General features: G+C 40.2%; 2 protein-coding genes across 6 annotated transcripts in view; one reads left to right on the forward strand and one right to left on the reverse strand.

Annotated features, from left to right (window-relative positions):
- Nucleotides 1-5,188, forward strand: part of GYG1 (glycogenin 1) — a 36,345-nt gene extending 31,157 nt beyond the window's left edge. For 2 of the 4 annotated variants that reach the window (XM_033150411.1, XM_033150413.1), the window contains 3 exons: nt 2,328-2,547; nt 4,080-4,130; nt 4,351-5,188. In XM_033150411.1, coding sequence (XP_033006302.1) covers nt 2,328-2,547; nt 4,080-4,130; nt 4,351-4,536 — 457 coding nt within the window. In that variant the 3' untranslated portion in view covers nt 4,537-5,188. The remainder of the gene's footprint in view (nt 1-2,327; nt 2,548-4,079; nt 4,131-4,350) is intronic. The other 2 variants (XM_033150412.1, XM_033150414.1) reach the window with 1 other exon arrangement.
- Nucleotides 5,189-9,098: 3,910 nt separating this feature from the next.
- The window catches only part of HLTF (helicase like transcription factor), a 28,178-nt gene continuing 10,911 nt past the window's right edge, over nt 9,099-26,365 (reverse strand). Inside the window, exons 14-25 of one of the 2 annotated variants that reach the window (XM_033150415.1) lie at nt 26,141-26,235; nt 25,411-25,554; nt 23,047-23,185; nt 20,422-20,557; nt 20,002-20,181; nt 18,287-18,411; nt 16,158-16,336; nt 14,827-14,946; nt 14,011-14,123; nt 13,009-13,189; nt 11,418-11,498; nt 9,800-10,267 (exon numbers count right to left, since the gene is read on the reverse strand). In XM_033150415.1, coding sequence (XP_033006306.1) covers nt 10,127-10,267; nt 11,418-11,498; nt 13,009-13,189; nt 14,011-14,123; nt 14,827-14,946; nt 16,158-16,336; nt 18,287-18,411; nt 20,002-20,181; nt 20,422-20,557; nt 23,047-23,185; nt 25,411-25,554; nt 26,141-26,235 — 1,634 coding nt within the window. In that variant the 3' untranslated portion in view covers nt 9,800-10,126. Of the gene's footprint in view, nt 10,268-11,417; nt 11,499-13,008; nt 13,190-14,010; nt 14,124-14,826; nt 14,947-16,157; nt 16,337-18,286; nt 18,412-20,001; nt 20,182-20,421; nt 20,558-23,046; nt 23,186-25,410; nt 25,555-26,140; nt 26,236-26,365 lie in introns of both variants that reach the window. The other variant, XM_033150416.1, reaches the window with a different exon arrangement.

Below are 26,365 nucleotides of genomic sequence, written 5' to 3' on the forward strand. Positions count from 1 at the left end.
GCTCAAGCAGGCAAATTCCTTTCATTCTCTCTCCTTTTTTTTTTTAACGTTCAACCGAAAGCTTCAACATTCAGTGGCTTAACTGCTCTTGACCTCCAGACTTGCTCTGCCTGACTTCAGGTCCATTGAACATCTTGTTTCCTTCCCAAAGGGCAGGCATCGAGATAGGTATTTTTGTATTTTTCTGCTGCTAACTGCCGTAAGATCTTAAGACACAAATTTATATGGATAAATAAATACATTTGCTTACAAAAAATAGTATTTTTCTTACCTCCATATCCTCAATATTCTGTAGATCTTGGAAACTCGCCAAGCCCTATAAAACCTGTATTTTTGAACACCTAGGAAGTCATCTGATTTCATGTAGAAATCATAGCCTCTTTTCTGGGTGGCCTTGTTTTGCTTCCAAGCAGGCAATTTACCCACCCAAGTTTGCTAGTAGAAAGGAAAAGTTGGGGACCTCCGTCAGATCATTGCAATAATAGCAGTGACTATTTTGCATGTGGGGTCCATTACGCCCCTGTTCTCTGGTCAGAAAGGACCCATGTGTCAATGAGACACACCAAAATTTCAGCCTGTAATGGGTGATGCCTGTTCGGCCTGCAATAAAACAACAGTAACAATATTTAGAACTCATAGTGGATTGACAGGGAGAGAGAAGATAGATCCATCCCCCCCCCCAAAAAAAAATATTCTATGAAGGCTTTGTCCTGTGTAGCAGTTGAGGGCTTAGGTTTGGGACTGGCAGCTAGCATTTTGTATTACAGGGTTGTATTTTGCAGTCATTGCGCACTGCAGTGGTCACACATGAGCCCGTTTCACCCGCTTCTGGAGTCAAACGTTGCACATGCATCTGCAGTCTCCCAGAAAATGGTTGTTCCCTGTATATTGAAACCAGGAGGTTTTGAGAGAGAGGAAAAAATATGTTCGTCCTTCCTTCCTTCCTTCCTTCCTTCCCTCTGAAACTTTCCCATTTAGTACAAAGAGGGGAGGTTTTCTAGCTCAGTGGCACACATTGGTCGCCCAATGTCTCCGAAGATACTTGCCGTAAAATTGCCTGAGCAAGCCAGTTCTCCCTTTCAGCTGACCCCTTCAGCAGGGCGGAATTCTAAAATGCTTTAAACTTGCCAATAACTACCACATACCCTCATATAAGAGGTTAGAGATGTGGCTGAACCTGGTTTGGATTTTGACCCCCAAATCCACTGGTCAAGATTCTCTACCAGACCAAATTCAGAACTTGGTTGCATGCATGACCTTTGTGCTGTATTGGCTAGCATGCAGTTGCAGTGCTTGAACTTCTGTCTCAGTGGACATGCTACTGTCCATATAGCACAGTAGCTGCGGTGCTAAAAATGCTACATTCCACCATTGTTTTTGATGGGCAGCTCTCACTTCTAACTTGGGGGAGGGAAAAAATAGTCTATAGGGACCATTTTCCACGTCCTTACAATGGGGCATACTAGAATTCTCTCTAGACTAAACCGAATGAAAACTGTGTTAAGTTTTGGAAGCTCACAGATCCTAGTTGGTCCCCTTACACTTTAGTCTCTTTGAACTTCTGCTACATAACTAGGGAGCCACAGACTTGCAAAAAACAACCACCCACCCCATGTTATCTCAGGTTGTTTCAGTTTTGCTTATGAATAGATAAACTATTAATCACTCATATATTTGTATATATGGTAAAGATGGAGTTCTATTGTGTAATGCTGTGGAAGCACAGGAAATGTACAGAACTCGGCATAAAATCCAGCATTTTAGGGATTTAAGGCTCTGGTTTTTTAAAAAAATGTTCTAGTCCTAAGGCTGCTAATTAGTATTGCCATGCTATACAGTGTGAACACTAGCAAAATGTTTAGATGCTAGAATGGGGCCGGTTAAAGGCTTGGTTGTCGGAAGGAGCCCTAATGACTTACATACCTCTTTGCTATTCACGTGACAAATTGAAGCAGAATGAATTATGCAGACTGTGTGCTACTTAATACAGGGCATAGAACAGTGTTTCTGTTGGCACTGAATTATTGCTTCAGTGCAAAATTTTACCTGTTTCAAATGGTGACATGGGGTTTCCTGCTGAGCAATTGCCCTAACACTTGTATGAAGTCCATGTAGTGGTGGCTTTCTGGTGGTCTTACAACAGTTTCTTACTATTGTTTGTTGTATTTAATGCATACAAAATGAAGTTCTAGTCTTGCTTTTTTTGTAGAACGGATTAGGTATGTTTACTCCTGTGTGGAGGAGCCATGACAAAGTGCTCCCTTCTGTAGCCACCCATCAAGCAGAGCTTCTCCTGACAAGTGCCTTCAAACTCTATGGTTTTGTAGGTTTGGGACAAATGCTAAAGTGGTTCACTTCCTGGGAAGACTGAAACCCTGGAACTACGCATATGACTCCAAAGCAAAAAGTGTCAAAGAAGATGCTCAAGATCCCACAGCGATTCATCCAGAGTTTCTCAATATGTGGTGGGACATCTTCGTCACAAACATCTTGCCATTGCTACATCAACATGGTGTCGTTAAAGATACAGCTACTGGTGTAAAGGCGGTATGTCTCCTTAATGTATTTAACCTCTGTCTTAACTGGATAATTGTGTTGGGGTGGTGGGGTAGGAGGATCACATTCTTTGCGCTTGTGAGAAAGCCATTACTTGGCCTGAAACTAGCATGATAGCTACAAAAACAGCTTGCAGTCCTGCAATAACAAGGCTACTTGGGGATAATGACCTCAGCCAAAATGGGTTAGCTTTTTCCTTAATTAATGCAGCACACTGGCTTGGAGCTGCAACTGTTAACTAGTGGTTGGGTGCCAGAATAAGTTTAACACTTCTGTATCGTGCTAAGGCCTACCTATATTAAGAGATCAGTAACCAGATTCTGTAAACGTTTTCTCCCACACATTCCTAAAATGTATTACAACTAGATATTAGTTTAATACTAGTTTCTGCTAACATGGTTGTTAAGGAAAAGGGGGTAAGGAAGCATGCACTTAAAGTAGGATTGAATGTTACTAGTAAGCCTTGAATCTTCAAGATTCAGCAGTATTCTTTATGGACTGTGTGTACAAATTGGTGTAGATTGGATGGCTCCAACCACTGTCTTCACACTGCGGTATTGCAATTTGGAGAGGTCTTGTACTGTATGGTGACTGGCCTGAACCATATGAAACTCACTAGACTGAATTGTTTGGCATGGATCATTACAAAACGCTTACGGAAAACTGTTAATCATACATGCACAGTGCTTGGTGGTAACACTTTCTAACTGCTACTTAACATTCTGTAAGCAAGTTAGGTGTGGTCCAGAGCACTATGGGTTGTATCTAATTAGGTTCTACTCAACGGTACACCCTTTGAAACAAATGGACCCAAGTTAAGTCATGGTCATTAATTTCAATAGGCATACATTGAATGTGAGTGATGGTGGATACAGCCCTGCATCTCCAGTAGTTATCATTTGGTTCTGTATACTAATGGGATTTTCTCTTTAACTTCAGATCTAGTAGGTTTTCTGCCTCTTAACTTTGTGTGCTTTGGAAGTGAAATTAGTAGACATCCAGATTGCCACTTAAACATCCAGATTCGGCAAGATTCAAACTTAGGTGGCTTAGGACTCATGTGTGAAACCTCCAGACACTTCATGTTCTGTTTGCAGTGCTTGGCAGCACCACAAATGCAAACTTCTCGAAAAGTTATTTTCATGCGGATGTGCTTGCAATTTTTTATCAGCTCTCTTATGCGAACAGAAGTGGCAGTTGATCTGCTTATCTCTAATGGTGGGGTTGCACCTGCCATCTTGATTTTTGTATTGTAATAAAACTAGAAAGGTGTTACCTACAGATTCTCAATAATGATAAGCTAGAACTGTCATGACTCTAGCCTTTCCCTGTCCTAGCTAGCCAAAACTACAGGTACTTGGCTTTAGCTTCTCATGCATGCAGTGCAGCTTTGAACACTTAAGCTTGGTCTACAGAAAACAGTAGTTAAGTGCAGTAACTTTGGGTTGCAGAAAGGTCTAAGATCTGTTCTTTAGCTATGCTTTCTGTTTCCCCTATTTCACCTTTCTAATGAACTGTTGCAGCTATCGGGCTTGGTCTATACACTGGCTTTCTCTTGTGGCTTCTGCAGAGAGGTATGAAGAACTTACACCTGTTGCTAACTACCCATCTGCTGTCTCGTTGACTTGGATATGCCCTTCATTATTTTACAGCTCCTTCGTTGTGTAAATGGTGCTTGCTGCTTTGCATGGGAATCTCTTGCTGGTTTTCCTACCTGCTGCTGTCGCTTTACGCCTTACCCCTTCTTACAACAATGCAGTGGTACCTCTCCCACTCAGTCTTCTCTCTTTTCAGGAAGAGGTAGCGGAGGCCATATCCCACTTGTCACTTTCATCTGCAGCTGTGCCAAACTCGCCGCCGTCACCGCCAGCTATATCCTCAGAAGAGCGCAAAGAGAGATGGGAGCAGGGCCAGGCTGACTACATGGGAGCAGACAGCTTTGACAACATCAAGAAAAAACTTGACACCTACCTCCAGTAGACTCACTTGTATCTGCTCTACAGACAACAGCAATACAAGGACGTGTTTCACAGCTATAGCAACTAGGAAAGTCAGATAGGGTCAAATTAAACTTGCTAGCAGTTTTGCCCACTGCTCAGCTGAAGGCTGTTGGCAGTACCGCAGGTAAGAACTGAGCAAAAGCTGTTGTTCTGAGTATGAATCCTTATCCTTGTGCCAATCATGTGTCCAGTAGCCAGATCTTCTCCTCTTGCACAAAACCTGTAAAAGAACTTGTTGGGAACAGGACACTGGACTGGCGTGATACTCCAGGCTTACACCTATAGGACTGTTGTGCTTTACCTCTTCCTTTCACCCCCCCTCCCCAAAAAAACCCTACCATGTTTTGCTTGCTATGTTAAAATAAAGACTAGAGGTTAAGGCAGCTACAGTGAAGGGGCCTTACAGTAAGCACATCAAAAAAACATGCAGCAGCAATCTGTGTAAAAACATTGCTTTTCTGTCGATTCCAGCCTTATGGAAGACTTCTGACCAGACTTCTATGCACAGTACCTATAGCATGGCAGATACTTATGTTCAGTTCTGTGTACTTTTGGGACTAGCAAACCTTTGAACTGTTAACCTGTAAAATGGCACTGAACATGCACAATAAAAGAAATCATGGTAAAACCTATAGCACTACTCAACTTTTGTCAAGTGGCAGTAAAAACTGCCCCCTCAAACCTACTGCTCAGCATCCATAGGCTGTGACATCAGCACAAGCTTTCAGAGCAGAGCCTGTGAAAGAGATTTTCTCACATATTACTGAAAAGCATCTGCTATAGGGGCTGTTCCGGCATTACATTTTTGCTGGGCTAAAACTGGTTCTGTGTTCCACTTAAGTATGGTAAATAGTAATGGTAAGCTCATAGGTGTGGCATATGGTACAAAGGAGAATGGGAAATGTGTGTCTTTTGAGTTCCATTGGGTTGTTCTCTTCTGTAGATGATCTAAAACGGAACTAAATTTCTGGTTTAAGAAAACAATGGCTGCCATAAAGGTGGTCAAAGTGCTTACACAAATGCTGTCGGACATACCTTGCCAACAAAGGACCAGTCTAACACCCATCCTTTCATGAAAGTGAATATATTTCTCTCAATATACTCCTTGCCCATATCAACAGAGTAGTGGTGCAAACAAGGCTTTATGAAGCGTTATGAACCGGACTTGTTTCTATTCTGTGGGCTGTGTTAGCCTGGGTTAGTTTTAGTGCACCATTAACATGCCCGATTATATAATTAAAAATGAGTGTTTAACGCAGCACTACATCAATGGCTCAGAAGGGTGGTCATATGTAAAGATGACTTTAGAAGTCATATCTATTAAATAAAAATCAACCCTTGCCCACTGCAGCACTCTGAACTACATTCATCCAGCTACAACATGTCCCTGTACATTATTGCAAAGTGCATAGTGTTTCCAGAAAGCCACTCTAAATAGATGAGTTGCCAAATACAGAAAAGTGCAAGTTATTATATAGTACTTCCCACTAGCAGGCTGTTTGCCCATTCTGAAAGTGTACAGCTCTATCTCGATAGTGAGATACCATCAAGCACCATATTGAGGACTCCAGTTCTGATTTTGCCCTTGCCTTATGCAATAGCTTTCTCTCCTAGTAGCATTATTCAAGAGGCATGTTGTTTTAAGGCAGGGAAGGAATCTATTGAACTCCAGGACAAAACTATAACTACTATAAACACATGCTCAGGCATTTAAATGAAACAGGAACAGTACTCCCCTGTAACTGCCTTACCAGTTCAAACGAATTAAGTTTAGAAATTCTTTTTTGTTAGGAAAAATATCCTTGCCTGGGGTGTATGACTGACTCCTCAACAAAAACAAACTGGGAACTGGTTTCCCCTGCATTATGGTACATGTGCATTTAGCAATTTCCTCATAGCTGTAGTGTGGTAGGGCTATTCTAATGATGCCCTCAGCTGAAAGAGCAGATTGCTGTAGGTTGCTGCAGAAAAGGCTGTGTGTGTGTGTGTGTTCAAGCAAGCAGACTGCAGGGTAACTCTGCCAAGCGGAGGGATGCAAACACCTTTGGTAAAAGAAGCAATGATTCAGTAAATTGGAACTAAATACTGTATAGCCTTTGAAGCTACCTTCTGTATTTAAGTTCTTTGAGAGTGATGTACCGGTATGTCCAAACAGGGCAAGCAAAACTTGTCACAAAAAACTGTAAACAACCACTCCTATCCTTTATAGATTAAGAAGGCGGGAAGGTGGCTAATTCAATTTTTTAAACACAAACAGCAAAATCACAATGGATGGTGGTAGTTTTAAACCAGAAAGCACTTCTGAGCTCCTACTTCTACATTAGATCCTTTCAGAAGCGGCCTATTTCTGCCACACCTGCAATCACCGATAGTAAAAATAAAGCAAGAGAACTATGGCATTAGTAGTAGTAGTAGTAAAGAAATCATGCAGCTGTTCATGCCGGTTGCTTAAATGGGCTATCAAGTGCAGATTTACCATTCCTCGTCACCTTTATATTGGATACTTGTTTCTGCCAGACCTCTGTTATATATCTATACTAAGCTCTATTGACAGGCCATGTTTCTTCTCTCAAGCATCTATTTTTATTAAAGGATTTGGTATTTACCTTAGGCCAACAACACTACATCATTCTGCTTCATACTTAACTACCACTCCTACAGCCTATTGTAGAGAAGAGCCAAGATCAGCTTCAAGCCTGTAAAAGTTGGGATAACTACTGTTGTGACACAATAGTGTTGTCTTCAATTTTCTCATTCCTAGCTTTTAGCGATGCTTCCTTTTTTTAAATGAAAACAGACCAGGCATAGGCAACCTCGGCCCTCCAGGTGTTTTGGGACTACAACTCCCATGATCCCTAGCTAACAGGACCCGTAGTGGGAATTGTAGTCCCAAAACATCTGGAGGGCCAAGGTTGCCTATGCCTGGCTTAGAGCAAATTGAACGAGACCTACAGATTTGTAACATCCAATCGCCACAGACAAGGGTTGTGTTTCACCAGGTCTGTAACTAGCATTGCCTCTGTGGTAGGAGGCTAGACAAGTTGTGAAAGTGAAGAATTCACAAGTTCTGGTCTATTGGGCCAAAAAGTTTCCCCAACTTAGCTGAGGCCACTTAGTAAATTCAGGAGTAGGGGAGGTGAGCCATGTCATTATGACAACACTAAATTATTTTGCTCTTTGATAAATGTTGTGGCTACTTGCTGGATGCATGCACGTCCCACTAGCATAGTTGGATTTCCCCATTTCTGTAGTGTCCATAGAAGACTGCCACAACAACTGCCATCATAATTTAATAGTATCTCAGCAAGGGCAGGAAAGCTATGGAGATGATCTCAAGCTCCCATCTTCTCCATCCAGTATGGCCAACGGTCAGGGATGACAGACGCTGTGGTCCAGTGATAACCCGCCTAATATACTACCAAGGGAAAAGTTAGGTAAAGGGACCCCTGACCATTAGGTCCAGTTTTGTCTGACTCTGGGGTTGCGGCGTTCATCTTGCGTTACTAGCAGAGGGAGCCAGTGTACAGCTTCCGGGTCACATGGCCAGCATTACAAAGCCGCTTCTGGCGAACCAGAGCAGCACACGGAAACAGTTTACCTTCCCGCCAGAGCGGTACCTATTTAGGTACTTGAACTTTGACGTGCTTTCGAACTGCTAGGTGGGCAGGAGCTGGGACCGAGCAACAGGAGCTCACCCCGTCGCGGGGATTCGAACCGCCGACCTTCTGATCAGCAAGCCCTAGGCTCTGGTTTAACCCACAGCGCCACCCGCGTTAGTTCATGTTACCCTTTGTGCACTTAAAGGACTCATCCATCAAATTATATCCTACATGCTAATCCTTATGAAGCCAAACTAACTAACAAAGCTTTAAGAAAAAATGAAGGGATGGAAAAATCTCAAATGGCACAGTGATGAGAGGAAGTGAGTGGCTTGCTGGTTACAGGCTGCACAGGAGTACGCTACACCTCAATGTGTTTTCTTCCGTGTTCCACTAGTTTTAACTACTTGCTAATAGTGACCAGCATAGAATGGGGACAGCAGGGGAATGCGATCAGCACTAGAGATTTTGATTTCTGATTAGCAGATAAGCTAGGTGATGGGTGAGAATCTCATGGATATAAAGTTTGTTAGATTCTTCTTGTGTATTTTTATGCCTCAGTTGCTGTTTACAGGTAGCATTAAAAACGTTAGTGATTATAGGCATGAGTCTGTATAAGCCACAATTTTATTTACCTAGAAATAAAACTTCCACCAAATTACTGAGGTTTTACTATTTCAAGTAATGCTATTTCTTGAATGACTTTGCAGCAAGAGAATGGAGGCAGAGTATCAACTCAGACAAAAGTTTACTTGTTTTCAGTAACTATGATTTCTGATGTTTACTTGTTTTCAGTAAACATGATTTCCTAAATCTGGATTCTAGCTGTAAAAGATAGTAGAAAACTCAGTATATACTGGACAACAATCTATAGACCGTTTTAAGTCATATCACTGTAAAATTAAGAGTTTGCAATTAACTAAAAATTGTGAAGCTATAACTTAAATGAAATATTTTACCTTTAGGAGTTAAGATTGTTTGGATATAGTCTAGCAAAAAAAAAAGGAACTTAATTCTGGTCATACACATCCTCATTTTACAATCCTTTTCTACTGATGTAAACAGTTACAGGAGCACATGAACTAGGTTATCTAACTGGCATTCACTGCAGAGGCAAAAGCATGTTGGTGTTTGTGACTGTCAATCTGCCCAACACACAAATAAAATATGACACTGCTAGGTGACTCATTTAACTCTACTTTAAAGCATAGTATTCTTTGTTATATGTAATACCTGCCCTTTGTATACTAAACACAGTTCAAGAAAATTTGATAAAAGGGCATCAGTGCATTTAAAGAACATGTTGATAAAGAACTGCTTTAACTATGTTTTGAAGTCCAGATGTTCAGGATAGTTACCATCCTAAACCCTATGTCTGTAGTCCTAGGCAATATAGGATACATGGGATCTCCCCCTGTACTTCAGCAAAGGAGATCTGATGTTGATGCCCCACAACCATTGCTGCAAAAACCTCTGTGGCTATGGCCTTGTCAATGTTAGTTCTGATGCCAATAATACCTGAAGTGTGGGTATCATATCAGGAAGATTTTGGGACTTGCCAGGAGAGGCTTGGATCCAAAGAATCCTGCTCCTACCCAGTCCCCAAACACTGGGGGGGGGGGGGGAATACTCCACCTGAGGAGCTAACAAAAATCTTTCTTTTATTTCCCAGGGAAATGGTGGCCAGGAGGGAAGTGTGGATAGACAGAAAAATGAGAGTAATTAAAGTTCTCATCTGTCCTAAAATTGAGAGCCACCGTGCCTTAGGAATGCAGCCTAAAATAATAATTAATAATAATTAATAATAATAATAATAATAATAATAATGGTAACTGCATCAGTCTGCTTGTTACATGGCACATCTTATGCCAATGATGATTTAACAGAGAAATTCTAAAGCTATGTACACACTGATTGAACAAGTAACATCAGATCAGCTGTCTTTAAATTAGCTGGGCCTAACATCTCAAGTTATAAATCCATCAAAGTCTTGATTTCGTTCATTTTTGTTTCACTAGAAGTTTTCTTGGCTCCAAAGGCTCCAGTCGCAAGTTCTTTCTTCTTCTCCTGGATTTTCAGCATGTTTTCCTCCACTGAGTTCTTCACAATGAACTAAATGCAGTTTTTTAAGAAAATGTCAAACGAAATAAAAAAGGAAAATCACTACTATCATATTACTTTTCCAAAGGTACTTTAAATATATTACTGAAAACGTGCTATCCTAAAGTATGATTCATTTACTATGATGTGAAGAAGTAAGAATAGCAAGGAGACAAATATTTGAGCATGGGGGTGGGGGAGACTGTTGCCCTTCAGATGTGAAGTCTCAAATCCCATCCCCGACTCTTAGCCATGCTAATGAGACTTGGGAGTCCGACAAGAGCTGCAGGTCCATAGGTTCCCCATTCTAGGATAAAGGTTCTCAAACTGTGGTTCACCAACCATAGTAAAACAGTATTTGTACTTGGCCACATAGTGATTTTAAAACTGATACACTCAGTCTCACAGAACCATACTCACAAAACACATGCACATCCATTATCTAAATATCATTAATGTATGCTAGGATAGCTCAGTTGGTAGAGCATGAGACTCTTAATCTCAGGTTTGTGAGTACGAGCCCCACAATAGGCAAGATTCCTGCATTGCAGGGGGTTGGACTATATGATCCTCAGGATCCCTTCCAACTCTATGGTTCTATGTGCTTTGATTTGTAGAACAAAAACCATGATGTTAAGTGGTCCTCCATTAACTTTGGCCAACGTAAGAGTTCAGGGAAAATATTTATGGAAAGTACAGTCCTAGAACTTACAGCAACAATAAGAAAGTAGTGCCTTCACTTCTATTTGCAACTGCTCATATAACAAGGAGCCTTATGTGTGGGGAAGCTGTCTTGCATTACTAGATATCTGTAGACCCCACTCAAACAGCAGAGGCCAATTTACAAAACTGAAATTGTGTCAGTGAGGGAAGCAAGATTCAGTCTGTTTCCCATTTTTGTGCCAAATAGTTAAACTGGCAAAATTTCATCTTTTTAACGCTCTTCACATACACCCTTAGCTGCTCCATGCACACTCTGTTGTTTTAAAGGCTACATGTTTGCAATACAGAAAATGTGATTTAGTTCCTTGCTAGTCCCTTTTTTATTATACTGCATCCCTAAGCACAACTGCAGACTCTGGGTTCAGCGGTATGTATAGGTGTGCTCAAATTAAAAGCAACTTCTTATAACCACGGGTGCTTAAGATAATCTCCAGCTCACCTTGGTGATGACAACATCCTGCTTCTGCCCAAGTCTGTGACATCTGTCAAAGCACTGGTCCTCTGCAGCAGGATTCCAAGCCTATTAGAGATATTCAATAGTCATGCTAAGCCTTGCAAAAAGTAATGTGCTTTCAAATTTCAGATTTCTAAGCTATGATCACTATAGCATTGTGGGACTTTATTTAGTGTTTTACTAGTATGCCATTGGAAGACTTGAGAATAACATATTCCATTTTCTATCAGTTATATACAGTGAGGGGGGACAGTATTTGATCCCCTGCTAAATTTGCCCGTTTGCCCCCTCACGAAGAAATGACCAGTCCAGCTAGTTGCATACGGTGAAGATATCAGGTACCCTGTCATCTGGCTGGTTGATAGGGGATCAAATAATCATTTCACTCGTTATAATGCACATCAATCTCTGACTTTTGTCTTCTGGGTTTCTGGTGGTTTTTCTGTTATTCTGCCTCTCACAGCTACAATAAACCTACCATTAAAATTATGGACTGGTCATTTCTTCGTCAGGGGGCAAACGGGCAAATTTAGCAGGGGATCAAATACTTTTCCCCCTCACTGTACATGACACATCAGTCCACCAGCCCATTTCTTGGTGACAAACTGCCTATCCCATCAAGCTGCCTGGAATAAAGAGTATTCTTGAAGAAGAAAAAAGGATTTCTGATTATAGTTAAGCTAGAATACAAAGGCTCTCCAGGGGATCACATTCACTGCCATAAGATACACAGTAGTGCCTCCGGTTAAGAACTTAATTCGTTCCGGAGGTCCGTTCTTAACCTGAAACTGTTCTTAACCTGAAGCACTTTAGCTAATGGGGCCTCCCGCTGCCGCTGCGCTGCCAGAGCACGATTTCTGTTCTCATCCTGAAGCAAGGTTCTTAACCTGAAGCGTTATTTCTGGGTTAGTGGAGATTGTAACCTGAAGCGTATGTAACCTGAAGCGTATGTAACCTGAGGCACCAGTGTAAAGCCTTTAAAGATGACTGGGGGGGGGGGGATGAACTGATACAATTTCACTTTTTCTTATAAGGATGATAGCAGGCACACAAACTCCTGATCTTGAAGGGGTATGGACGGAACCATTACGTCCCCCTGCTCAGCCTCCACCAGCAAGGAGCACCTCAACATACATATCCCAAATGCCAAGTAAACAGCATTTCCAACAGCAGTAACCAGAAGAAACCCCTGAAAGGAGAGACTGTGCAAACCCAATTTGGGCCTTTTTGCTGAACCAACTTTGGTGCTGGTACAGCAAATGGACTTTTTCCCTCCCCGCTCCACAGCTTCTACTCCTGAGAATGCAAGTGCATCAAACCGCACCTCTGCCAGCCAGAGGTTAGGATTGCTCCCTTAGTTTTTCAAGTTAACATATGCACATTTGTAATCAGCAGCTTTATTACAGGTTTTCTACCACAGCTATCCTGACGGAAAAAACCTGTGTATTTTGCTGCAGTTAACACTTTCTTTTGCCATTATCTAGCTGCTAAAAATGAATTTCTCATTCCTCCTTATATTTCTTGGATGTGTTGCAGAGCCAGTAAATATCACACTGATTGACTAGTTTATACTTACTGGATCCATTAAAAATACTTGTGAAGCTGCTGTGAGATTCAAACCAACACCACCAGCTTTTAGAGATAACAGCATTATAGTTGGGGACCCTTCTTCATTACTTTGGAACTGCTGAATTGCCTGTACTCTTTGTTTCCGTGTCATAGACCCATCCAAACGAGCAAAAGCAAACCCAGATTCCCTGAATCAGAAGAAGTACAACAGTTAGTCAATTTGAGTGTTCTGACCTCATATTATGGAATGCTGAATTTTTCAACTGCCAAATTCCCAAAATGAAGGGTGCTAAAAAGTTATAACATGACTTAGCTTATCAAAAGATATTTTGGTTAGTATTTTGCTAAGTAAAATGTGTGTAAAATTGCATAGAAATTAAAAAATGATTGCCAAGTACTTGCAGTTATATTATTACAGCCATACCTCTAGATACGATCGCTGTGGGTTGCGTTTGTCACGGGATGCGAACACACCGAACCCAGAAGTACCGGAACGGGTTACTTCCGGGTTTGGCAATTCATGCACGTGCAGAAGCACCAAATTGCACTGCACACATTCGCAGATGCGGCACTTCAGGTTGTGTGCTGCTCATGTTGCAAATGGGGCTCCGGAACGGATCCTGTTCGCAACCAGAGGTATGACTGTAATTGTAATTATTATCTGACATTTTCAGAATTAAAATTCTTTGGTTTTCCAAAAGCAGTTTATGTGCTTCTTCATCAAATGTAGACTTACCAAGCTAAATGTTGTCCAACCATAAAAATAGCAGCTTTGATTTCTTCACACCCAAATACATCTTTTTAAGACCCCTCACTGAAGAAATTTGCAAAAACTAAGTTTCACCCCCCCTAAAATGACAAACCCTACTTTGATATGAAGTTTTGTTTTTTTCATGAGAAGATTTTTTTGAGGGGCAGAAATGCACACAGCACAGCACACAAGATATAAAATATTTACATTTTTCAGTTCCTTGCTGAAGAAACTTAGAAAGCACATATTTCTACTTACTTTAGTGGAATCTCTATTAGAGTCAGGAACTTTGTGAACTGAGAAACTATTAAACTCTTAACAGCTGGATTTTGCTTCCTTAGTTTTATCAAGGCATGCATCAATGCATTGACCTGAAACACAAAGTAGTTATTTTCAGTTTTACAAACAAATCTCTTCATTTTCCTGAGGTTTTATTGTTACAAAGGAAAGCATGCATGTTCTCAGAGTCCTGTGTGCTAGATTGATCAATCGTTTCTCCCATTTCTTACCACCAAATACCAAAAATAATTGGCCTCACAGAAATGAAAGAAAATCGGTGAACCTGGAACAAGAATTGGGAAGAAAACTAATTTCCTATATAAAATGTCATTACTTAGGAGACCTAGAATCTCAATTTTGGAAAGCAACAGGAACTGTTAACACATACAACATGAAAGTAATGTGTGACTTTTAGGAAGTAGCCTCACCTCCCACTGCTTTCAGCGGCATAAAGATGGCTAAAGCCAAGGTCAAGGTAACAGAAAATAATATGGAGAAAGCAGAGTTCTTGCAAGAGTCTAGATGAATGGCTTAAAGCCCCAATGAGGACATGGAGGAAAAAGACACCCAAAATCAGTAAGAAAGAGGGAAGAAGTAGGACCAAGAAGATTGAACATAGAAAGAGGCTAATTCATTCCCTTTCCTGTTAAAAAGCACAATCCATATATCAAAATATAGCCAGTGTGGTACTTTATCTACAGTGTAATGTTTTGATGCATTTTAATGCACAACACATTAAGAACATGTTTTGCATACCACAGAACAAAGAATGAAGTGTTCTAATGTGACATGTACCTTTGAACTAGATACCCATTCTTGGTCAGGCTTTTTTCCACTATCCAGTTCCTCTGAAGGACATTCTACTAAATTTTCTAATCCAACCGCTTTCCTGCAAAGAGGACATTTGGAGTTTGTCTGAAAAAGACAACACAAGTTTATAGTTCTGAGAAATACACTGTTGTGATTTGCATGTTTTAAAGGCTAGCTTTTGTATTATGCTTCCGTTAGTAGTTCAGCAGTTTTTTGAAGAGGGTAAGGTTTCACATAAAACAATATACAAAGTGAATACAACAAAGAATTAATCAGGTCTCTTTGGAGGTAACATTCTACCATGAACAAATTAAACAATACTGCCATACTGTGTACAGTACAATTGACATCGGAGTCCCCTTCCCTTTTTTCCTAGATACAGTTTGGCTTACTGGCACCATTAATTGTATTGCTGTGGGCTAGAGTCCTATTTAGATGAAGGTTGCTTCAACAGGGGCTTATATAGCAGACAGGTCATTCATATCAGGTTGTCTATGTGTGGGCTTAGCACATTAGTTTCCTCACATTGTTTTTCTTCAGTCATGAATACTCTTTGGTTGTCCACTGCTTGCCTCCACCCCACTGGGTGGAATGTGATGGAATGTATCTGGGCTGTGTGTGTTTCTTGTCCCTCTCTGCAATCACTCGTTCCCAACCTCCACTGCCTTTTCCTACTCCGGGCATTCATAGCTTTTCAGAACAAAATAATTTGCCAGAAGTGCGTAACAGCAAATATTACCAGCCCATAGTTACGTTTCACTACAGACAAAATGGAGATGGGAAGCAATGTGCAGTTGGGTTTCTTAAAAAATAATAACGAGGTCTTGCACAGGAGTGATATCTACCAATTTTGATCTGCTGTTTGGTTTGACATGAGGTGGGTGGCAATACTCCCCCACGGAAGAATTAAGAATGCCATGTAGGACCTGTTAACCATTAGTAGCATAATTATGCATTTTCCCTCCTCTCACCAAAAAACATGCAACAGCAATGAAAATATGACAAAAAGGTATTAAGCAAAACCTTGAAATTAAACATTTTAAAGTTGTCTAAATGTACCAATTCAGTCTAATTTGAAGCCATCATACATAAACACATGCAAAAAATAAATAAATACCGTGCAGGTCAATACAATCAAAATGTCAGAATCAAGAGGAATACATGCAGTAGAATGTAGAAAAGTCAGTAGGTTAGTTTTGATGGCAATAAATTAAAATAAAATTTAAGGAGTATTAATCTGTTTTATCAAAACAGTAGCCCTACTGGCCACTGATATAAACTGCTTTCACTGCAGTTTCGTAATGGTAATAACTAACCTTCTCTCTCTGGATGACTTCACAGATACATGGTTTACAGAACACATGGGCACAGTGTGTTATCACAGGAAAGTTCAGGGACTCTAAGCAAATGGCACATTCTTCATCTGATCCAGAGCTTAGCACTAACTTCATTTTTTCTATTAATTTCTTACGCAATTCTTCAGGGGTACTATTATCTGTCCAGACACATACACAAAAAATTAAAAAGAGCAATGTTACAGGGTTAAAGTATCACAGTGCAAGATAACCACAAAAGTGCATCTATTTCAGCAGGATCTACAACAAAATGTTGCAGTGTATTTCATCTTCTAGTAGGATTTGTTCTTGTTGAAGGTTCCAGATAGCCATTCCCCTAACTAGCAGGTTATTTCATATATCTCTCCCTGCCTCCCGATTTCCCCTTTTTATTTTCCAGCTGGTTCTCAACATTCTGTGGGTGGTGACCAGTTAGTCCTCACTGGGCTGGGCTGGTGGCATTTAGGTTTCTTCGTGGAAGATGCCCCTAAAGGATTGGAATGTTTTAGAACTTTTATTATCCCCAAGGATGTCAGTGCCCCTTTTATTTCACAATAGCCACATTTTGGTTCCACTTCCATCAGCACCTAAGTTTGCTTTTAGATAATAGATACCATATCACAATTCATATTAAGTGATGAATTGGAACAATATGCTTATCCACTGTACTCAAATGATTATTAGATATCAATAATTATGGGGAAGAGCTACCACTACAGTGAGATTTAATAGCATTTTAAAAGAATTATCTTTTCCCCCATATGAGATAACAAACATCATTTTCCAAGTATCTGTTTTGAGACTATGTATTTGAACATTTCACATTCTAGTTCTCTCAGATAAGATATTCACAGAAATATCTTTTTACATACACAAAATTATTCTCACCAAGTATGAAGCTAAAATTCTGCAACAGCTTACTCAGCAGATTCACTATGTAGCCCACAAGTTCAAGTCCTGCATAGTGCCCACTAGTCACAAACTGACTTTTTCTAGCAAATATTTAATTATTTTCTTTTTGAGAACAAGTACCGGTAGTTTGTTTGCCTTGTCAGACTGAAATATATCATATTTTTCCGTGTATAAGACATCCCCATGTATAAGACGACCCCTATTTTTTTTAACCCAAAATTAAGAAATTAAGTTGTTTAGCTTTAAGGGAGGGGGTCACTTCTGCCAATTGCTCACCCGCCTGCCCTCCACTGCCAATTGCTTGCCACAGCCACTGCCGATCGCACACCTCGCCACAGCCGCCAATTGTCTGCCCACCTGCTGCCACCAACAGTCCACCCACCTAGCCGCCAATCGCCTGCCCACCTCGCCACAGCTGCCAATTGCTGCCGCCAATCTCCTGCTTGCTGCTGCCATTAATCGCACACACCCCCTCTGCATTCACTATCGGTGTATAAGACGATACCCAATTTTTGCTTTTTTTAAGCAAAATGCATCGTCTTAAACACGGAAAAATATGGTAAATGTAGGCCCCTCCCGCCCTCATCTCACTTCAACAATGGTCAAAGTAAGAGAGGCTAGGAGACCCAAAGAACAGATTGCAGGAAGAACTATTAGGCCATGCAGTAAAGTTTTCCTATGTTGAGCCAACACTTATCAAGCAAAATGCATCTTGGGGAAAATCAGCAATGTACAACGCTGTAGCCTACTTCAACAAGCTTCTCTAGTTCTTTATACTTGCAACGTATCTGTAACCATAATACTACTCTCCAGTTCTATATTTTTCTTACTAAGATAACCTTCTGAAACCTGCTGCCTACTTGATGTTTTAGACTATATTTCCCATCATCCCTGACTGAAGCTGATGAAAGCTGTAGTCCAAAACACGTGGAGGGCAACTGGCTGGTACTCTGGCCATACTGGTCGTCTGAGTATTCAATTACACAGATCTGAATACTAAACAACTGGCAGGTGCGCATTAATAGAAGAAAGAATGACACACAACTTTTTACTGTGGAGTTCTTTGCTCTCCTGCCTTCGTCATGTGCAGAGATACTACCCAACCCATTTTGATCATCAGCAACCGCTGTAAACCAAAAAGTGTAAGCACCCGAGATTAAAGGTCTCCTATGTTTTTAAAAGAACATGTGAATACTTACCCTCTGTACCGCTGGATGAGGACACACTTGTACAGAGCCATGGATGACAACACAACTGTCTCAACCTGACCAACACACCAAGAACATCTGCATAGTGGGTCAAGACACTTCCCTCATTGAAATACCTGCAGGATAATTTTGACATTAAATAAAGCAAGTGTCAAGAGTTTAAATACTTGAGCTGTGATCCACAAATCCTCCGAATTCTGGCCAAATTCTCTCTTGCACCATAATAAGAGAGCTTTGCAGGATCAGTTAGGTCATATTTACCATATCATTACAATTGGAAACAGTGACTTAATCAAGGATTACAATCCAGGCTATCAAATGAGGCACCTCAGTGTAAGGGGTGTGTAAATTTATGTGTATCCATTTTGCTTCCCGCGTCATTTAACCCTCCATAATGGACTGAAAAACAATGGCATTATCAGGAACCACTTAGTTAAAATCTCATGTCCTGTTTCGAGAGCAGCATTCTGCCTGACAATACAGTTTTATTTGCACACAACAGACCAAGCAGTCACTGAACAGTTGCAGCAGATACTCCCCTTTTCTCAATCATCCTTTTAATAACCCATGTTGCTATTGATGAATTACTAATCTGATTAAAATATCATGTAAGTTTGTTAGTACTATTCCAATTGCAACAAAAACAGCTAATGTGCTGGCCACTGAAGGAAGAATGGTTAAATTTCTACATAATCCAAAAACTCGGGACTCTTAATATATATATAAATTAAAGAGTGGGGATCATTTGTGTAATATTGGAAAAATCATGGCACGCAATTAAGTGCATTAGCAGAGTTACCTTAAATCAAGCAGTTAAAAGTATTATCAATATAATAACTTAAAAAGGAGTAAAGTGAAAAAATGTGGTGTTAAAAAATTCAAATAAGACAAGAAACCACAAAAGGGGGGGAGGGAAGTCTAATAGGTATATGAAAACTGAAAATAAAGTTTATAAAAATAAATATATAAATTTGGGGGTCTTAATATTGCATTCCATGGAGTTTTATTACAGTCATACCTCAGGTTGCGATTGCTGGGGGTTGCACATTTTCGGGTTACGGACACGCCGAACCCAGAAGTACCGGAACGGGTTACTTCCGGGTTTCGCCGCTTGTACATGTGCAGAAGCGCTAAATTGCCCTTTGCGCATGCGCAGAAGTGTCAAACTGCGTCACGCACGTGCGCACTGCGAATGCTGTGGGTTGAAAATGTGCCTTCCGCACGGATCACGTTCGCAACCCGAGGTTCCACTGTACAATGGAATCTACAGGGCTGCAATCCTATACAGTGGTACCTTGGTTTCAGAACAGCTTAGTTTATGAACAACTTGGATTAAGAACGCTGCAAACTCGGAAGTAGGTGTTTTGGTTTGTGAACTTTGCCTTGGAATAAGAACATGTTTCGCTTCCTGTTGAGTGTGTTCCATTCGTAAATTGAGACCCCCGCTGCTATGGGAAAGCACGCGTTAGTTTAAGAATGCTTTGGTTTAAGAACAGACTTCCGGAATGGATTAAGTTTGTAAACCAAGGTACAAGTGTATACACTTACCTCGGAGTTAAGCCCTACTGAATGCAACAGGGCTGATTTCTGAGTAGACATATTTAGGATTGCATTATAAGACAGGCAAGATAAAAAAATCAGACTACAACTACTGAATGCAACCTAATGGAATTCTGTTCTTCCACTTAACAGCTGGCACTATTTACCTGCTAATAGCAGCAATGCTCTCGTTTTTCACAGAATGATACATTTGGCTCTCTTCATCTGTAAGTGTAATATGCTGAATGAATACTTTGCGCTCCGGGAGCTTCAAAACTGGCTTCCCTTTAACTTTGCTTGTTTTAGTTCTTCGAAGTGTAATGCTGTTAATTAGGGATTGTAAACGCCTAGTAAGACAAAAGATGCTCCCGTGAGGCTTTAACATCAGATATATTTTATATCTCAGTCGCTCAGTCTTGTACACCCAATGAAACTGCAAATTTTCTGTAGTTTACTAAAAGGAATTTAAATGAAGTCTGTATTCTTCACACATCATTCAGTTTATGTATAATCCACGTACTGGTCTTTACAAAATGTATTTATCAAGAATATGTATTAGAAAACTAGAAACTAGAAACATTTTATACTTAAGCCCTCCTTGATCTCCCATAGTGACAGGACGCTGGATTGTTCTGTGCCACCAGTCTCTATCTGTAAAAGGCTTCAGCTTTAAAAAGGAAAGAAGAGACCACAAATCCTTTAAGGAATTCTGAATAGGTGTGCCTAAAAGGAAGAAGATAAGACAAAACAAAAACATGCCACAAATTATGTGGTGTAATATACTATTATGTGATTACACCACATAAAATTCACTCAAAAACAAAAGTCAAGACTGGGTAAACAAAAAATATGAGTATCAAAAACTTGCCAAAAATTATTTTGGCATGTTCTTCAAAGTATCAGCTTGAATTCTTAGGTAAATATTATTATGTAAAAACAAAATAAAATAAAAAATTCCTTCCAGTAGCACCTTAGAGACCAACTAAGTTTGTTCTTGGTATGAGCTTTCGTGTGTATCTGAAGAAGTGTGCATGCACACGAAAGCTCATACCAAGAACAAACTTAGTTGGTCTCTAAGGTGCTACTGGAAGGAATTTTTTTATTTTATTTTGTTTTGACTATGGCAGACCAACACGGCTACCTACCTGTAACTATTATTATGTATTTACTTAAAAATTTATTTATTAAAAAATCACACCAAAATATTGCTAAGTACCACTCTAACATTAGTAATACACTAGCTTTTAGCTTCCTAGGCATGTTTTTTTTTAAAATCAATTTCACATATTAAAACATTTGTTAATTTCCTATAAAGTTACATTTAGACACATGAACCTGCCTTAAGATGATTGGCTGACTTGCAGGCTGATGGAAACCCACACACTGTTGCAAGGCTATATCATCAATTATTATTTTGGATCAACTCATTCTGGCACTAGATCCTGATGATTTTATTTCATGAATTAAAAATGGTTTTTAAAAGCAGTGCCTCCTTGTAAATAATGAATTCCCTCACTACTGCAAAATGCAATAGTTCTGGCATCTACTTTGCTTAGCTTTCGAAACATCTTTAGTCAGGTACAGTCATTACCTAAAAGTCATAGAGCCTGATCAAAATAAGAGTTTACACTGAAAATAAATATTCTTGGGCTTAAACTGCACTGATGCATTTGTTTACAAAGCTGCATTTTCATTTTAATATTAATGTCAACCTCAATACTCCACTATAATCATTAAGTTAAAAATGGGCTGGATCTCTGGATCATCAGCCCATATAACAGGGCTTGCAGAAGCTGACTTTTCAGCCTGCTGTTTTTCCCACCAGTCCCAGAGTCCTCAATAAATGCCTCCCCGAGAGTCGGAGACACTGTGGCACAAGAAAAGGGTGTGATGGCCGGCATTTCTCAGCCTAGGTGTTCCTGTTCAAACTATTATTCAGTCATACAATTAAGTGAAAATTTAAACTCCACTGACTTTAAGGTCAGGAACAATTGCTGTCCTGGGAGAGATGCTTTCTTTAATCTAAGTTTATGGGTTTGATCCCAGTAGTCCATTACAACTAAACAGTGATAAGAGTTTGAATCTAGTCCAACCATGGTTTTAACAGTAACACCATCAGTTCATGTACCGTATTTTCCGGCGTATAAGACGACTAGGCATATAAGACGACCCCCAACTTTTCCAGTTAAAATATAGAGTTTGAGATATACTCGACCGCAGATTCTCCACCCGGCGTATAAGACAACCCCTGACTTTTGAGATTTTCCTAGATTAAAAATTAGTCTTATATGCCAGAATATACAGTATTAATTTATTCACTGTTTGATGAGCAATTGAACTGTTCAGAACAGGAAGCAGCCACTTCAACTGCATTTTTGCAGCTGGAATTTATGACTGGAAAAGTAAAAGCAGTGCTGGAGGCAGCCAGAAAAATACAGTAGAAAAGGTCCTTGCTCTCAGAGAGGTATCATCTGAAAGCAAGAAAATGTCTGCATATGCACTACAAATGCAGTTTTTTTCCAGCAAAGACATTTGTAACCCCCCCCCCCCCTGAACAACACCAGGCACACAAAGCAGAAATAGCACTTCCACTGGAATAGGACAGTAGTTTTGGCTGCTTCTCTGGGTGGCTCCAATGCCAAGCAGCTAGTATGATCAGAAGGGAAGGAAATACAATGTTGCATCTCTTACATGCTGCTAAATTCCACATGCTCAGGAGCAGCTGCAGACAGGGTGCTGCTGCACTGCCACCCTTCCAAAAGTGGGGTCTCTACTGTTTTCCAGGATGGTGCAGGAGCAGATCAGAGTGGCAGCCAGGTCAGGGCTGCATGGGTACCCCAGTGGGAGTGCCAGATTGGCTCTGCTGATCTGTCCATATAGCCCCGACCCTGCTACTACCCTGCCCCACCCTGCTAAGTGGCACCAGCAGTGCGGTCAATAGGGTGGTGCAGTACTATTCCATTGCACTGATTGCTCCTGCCTGGGCTGATTGCTCCTGCCTGGAGGGAGGAGTGCACACACTTGCCCCCAAAGCAAGTAGCAAGCTGCAATCTTAACTAAAGCAGTTTTACAGAGTGCAAAACAAACTAAGAGACATAATGCATCACAGTACTGTAGAAAAAATCATACTAAAATCAGTAAGCTGTTCAACAAGCATAACTCTTATAGTCAATTAACATAGCGCTGCGGTGTTCTCCCTTTGGCATAATTACCTGTCAAAATCCATCTTCTTTGTGCATCTAGGTCCAGTACAGCTTTTGTCTGTTGAGCATTTGGATTTCGTATTGTGTGCCCTTCATCCAACACCACTCTCAGCCATTTTAATTTGTGTAAAGGACTATTACCTCTGGCCTAGAACAAAATTTAAATAATGGCTGTAGTACTTTAAGAACAGAAGTAAACTCTGTAAAATAAGCAGAGTGACTTTAAAAAATAAAAGAAACAATTTTGCTTTCATTCTCTATTCCAGAAGAATATACGTAACCTTTATGAACATGAATAGAGGAAGTCAGCTACATCAAGCATGCATGAAGGCCTGGAAGCCAAATCACTTTTGCTGCTTCACTGAAAATCCAACCCAATTAATGCAAGAGGACAATATCAACCAATAAAAATACTCAAGGAAGGTGCAAGTGCAGAGGGTGTGTGGCCTAGAAAGAGCCCCATGAGCCAGATAGAGGGACCTGGAGGCCCACACTTGCCCCCAGATGACAGGTGTGTATACACATACACACAAACTCTCTGTGTAAGATATGGGAAATTATTTGAATGGCTTAAATACAGCATGCTCTACTCACAGTTCACATCTAAAGCAGATACTACACAGATTTGTTAAATATATTCCCATGACAGCCATCAGAACGTATCAATAGAACTGTTAGTCGTATGATTTAAAATAAAGCAGCAGCAGCTAAGCAACTAGAGTTTTGTCTTTAAGGGACAGATAAAATGGAAGTGTAATACAGGCCCTATTTCACTCCAGAAAGAGCTTTTATTTAACAGGATTACAATCACTAAACTTGTAAGCAGTTTACGTAACATATAAAGTTGAACAAAATTAAAATCAAAACATAAATAGAATAAGTAGTTTCAAATATAACACACACACAAACACTACAAAATAAAATTGCATAATAAAATACATATCCAATTTACATGACTGGACATGCTTGCCTAAACAAAAACATTTTTAGCAGGTGCCAAAAACAGCTCAGTATTTTACAAGTGTTTCCATTGGAGCTGTATGGGGAAAAAATCAAAGTTTTCTACTCTATTTCCAATGGTGAGCACCCACATCAAGATGCAATTAATAATATCACCTAAGAAATGGGCAGAGGAAGGCAAGATTGTGTCAGCTGCTTAAACAGACAAAAAAAATCACAGCCACCAGGCACTGCACCACCATATATAGTCCCAGTATTACTATCCAGTCTGAGCTGCGTTCTCTCTCCACTGCAATCACCCCCACACTCCAAACATCAGTTGCAACTTAAAACTGCTGTAAAAGATTTGCTACTTGAGCATATGCTTTTAAAAGTGCTATACTGCTACTTAAGGCATGCACACCCACTGCACAGTGGATCTGTTTTTAAATGCCCACATCGACATTTACAAAGATCAGTCTCCACTTAACATCCTTAAAAGGTATGCAATTCTCAGAACTGATATCATTTTCAAGCTCTAAGAGCAGGAACCAAATGTTTATCTTTCTGTTGCCCAGCTGGAAAACATAAAAGCCTTGAGAGCTTCCAGGTACAGGATTTCACTTGTTTTTACTACTCATTCTTTAACAGCTGACTTAGAATAACATCCGAGTTATTTCCAAGCTATCCATTACAGTAATTTAAGCACTCAATGCCAGGTAGAACAAGACTCCAAAGAGTTGTAGCCAACTAAGTTGTACTCAGAGGAGACCCACTGAAATCAATGAACTCAAGTTAGTCACGTCCATCAATTTCAGTGGGTCTGCTCTGAATATGACTTAGTTGGATAGAATCCCACAAAACTTACAGTATAATAAAATATAACAACCTATATGAAAGTGCATCGTAGTGCAGCTAGAGTATAATGAACACCTCAAGTATAAAACATTAAACTGTTTCAAGATGAAAGCATAGAAACCATTAGCGACTGGAAGCCATTAGAAACTAAAACACCTGGGCGGGAGTGGAAGAGAACATTTGCCATCTCATCCCACTTTCTACCAACTGGAGACACCAGAAAATGTTAAAGCCTGTTTTCTCTGTGCATCTGCTTAGAAATGCAGATTCACAGAGGAACCCTGCCCCTGTAGTTGTCAAGTGCGCCAGTTTTATCTGGCGCCCATCCGGGGAATGAGGTCAAGGGTGATGATATGAGATGAGAGATGGCAGTTTATGTTTGGAGACGCCCTTCCGCAAGACAAAAACCTCGTTCATATATATATGCTTGTTCTGAACTAAAGACTCATACAATGTTTTTTAAAAAAGGAATACAATGGAGCATGACTACTAGATTGTATTTTAGAACAAAAGTCAAATAATTATGAAGTATAAACTGCTTTTCTTTATCTTGCTGCAACTTTTCACCATACTTACTCCATAGTCACTAGCTAAAACATTGTATGTTGTTAATACAACATCCTGCCTTGAAAGTACCGCTGGATCTTTGCTGCGCTCCGAGCCATAGTAAACGTAAGTGTTCAAGTGAACACCTGGATCCACATGTTGTTCAAACTGATCCTGAAATAAAAATTAACCAGATGGTTGCGATTAACTGATGGCTCAACAACTGTCATCTGTCAAGAGGTTTCTAAGCTATACTAGTCAGGAACCATAACCCTTGGTGCATCTAGCTCAGCACTATATTCACTGACTGGCAGTGGCTCTCCATCTTTCAGAAAGGAGACACTCACAGCTGAGCCACAGCCCTTCCTGATAGAGCACAGTAAGAGTAAGCCTAATTCAGATTTATTGTGGCTACAATGGAAGTTGATCTGCTGGGGAAAAAATAAGAGCAACTTGCATACTGTAGTTTCAAGGTTGGAGGCACAGTCAACATTAGAAATACCCAACCCATTCGGTTCATCATCAACTGTCTTAAATTATATTACTGTGGCTGCAATTCTGTTTGTTTACCTTAGAATAAGCCCCAATGAATTCAATAGGATATATGAATAAATATGATTGCACTTTAAATCTTGGTTGTGAACATTTAGACAGTATTAAGATTCTAATCCCCATATATCCTCACTTTAACTTTTTTTTACATGTTAAGATACAATAATTTTATTTTAGAAAATAACAATTGTTTAAATTTAAAACCTACAATCCAGTTACTTAGGACAGAAAGTGGACAAATGATCAGTGTTGTCCCAAGTGTCTCTTCACCTTCATTTTTCTTATGCTGTGTAGTAACGGCACCTTTGAAGAGGAAAAACAATAATTAGCAATGTAACTGCACTGTGACTACTTCCATGTAGTCCTCTTTAGATGTATCCCAGGGGTCCCCAGACTAAGGCCCGCGGGTGGATGCGGCCCCGGCAACCCCCGC

Source organism: Lacerta agilis, chromosome 5, assembly GCF_009819535.1.
Source record: "Lacerta agilis isolate rLacAgi1 chromosome 5, rLacAgi1.pri, whole genome shotgun sequence".
NCBI lineage: Eukaryota > Metazoa > Chordata > Lepidosauria > Squamata > Lacertidae > Lacerta > Lacerta agilis.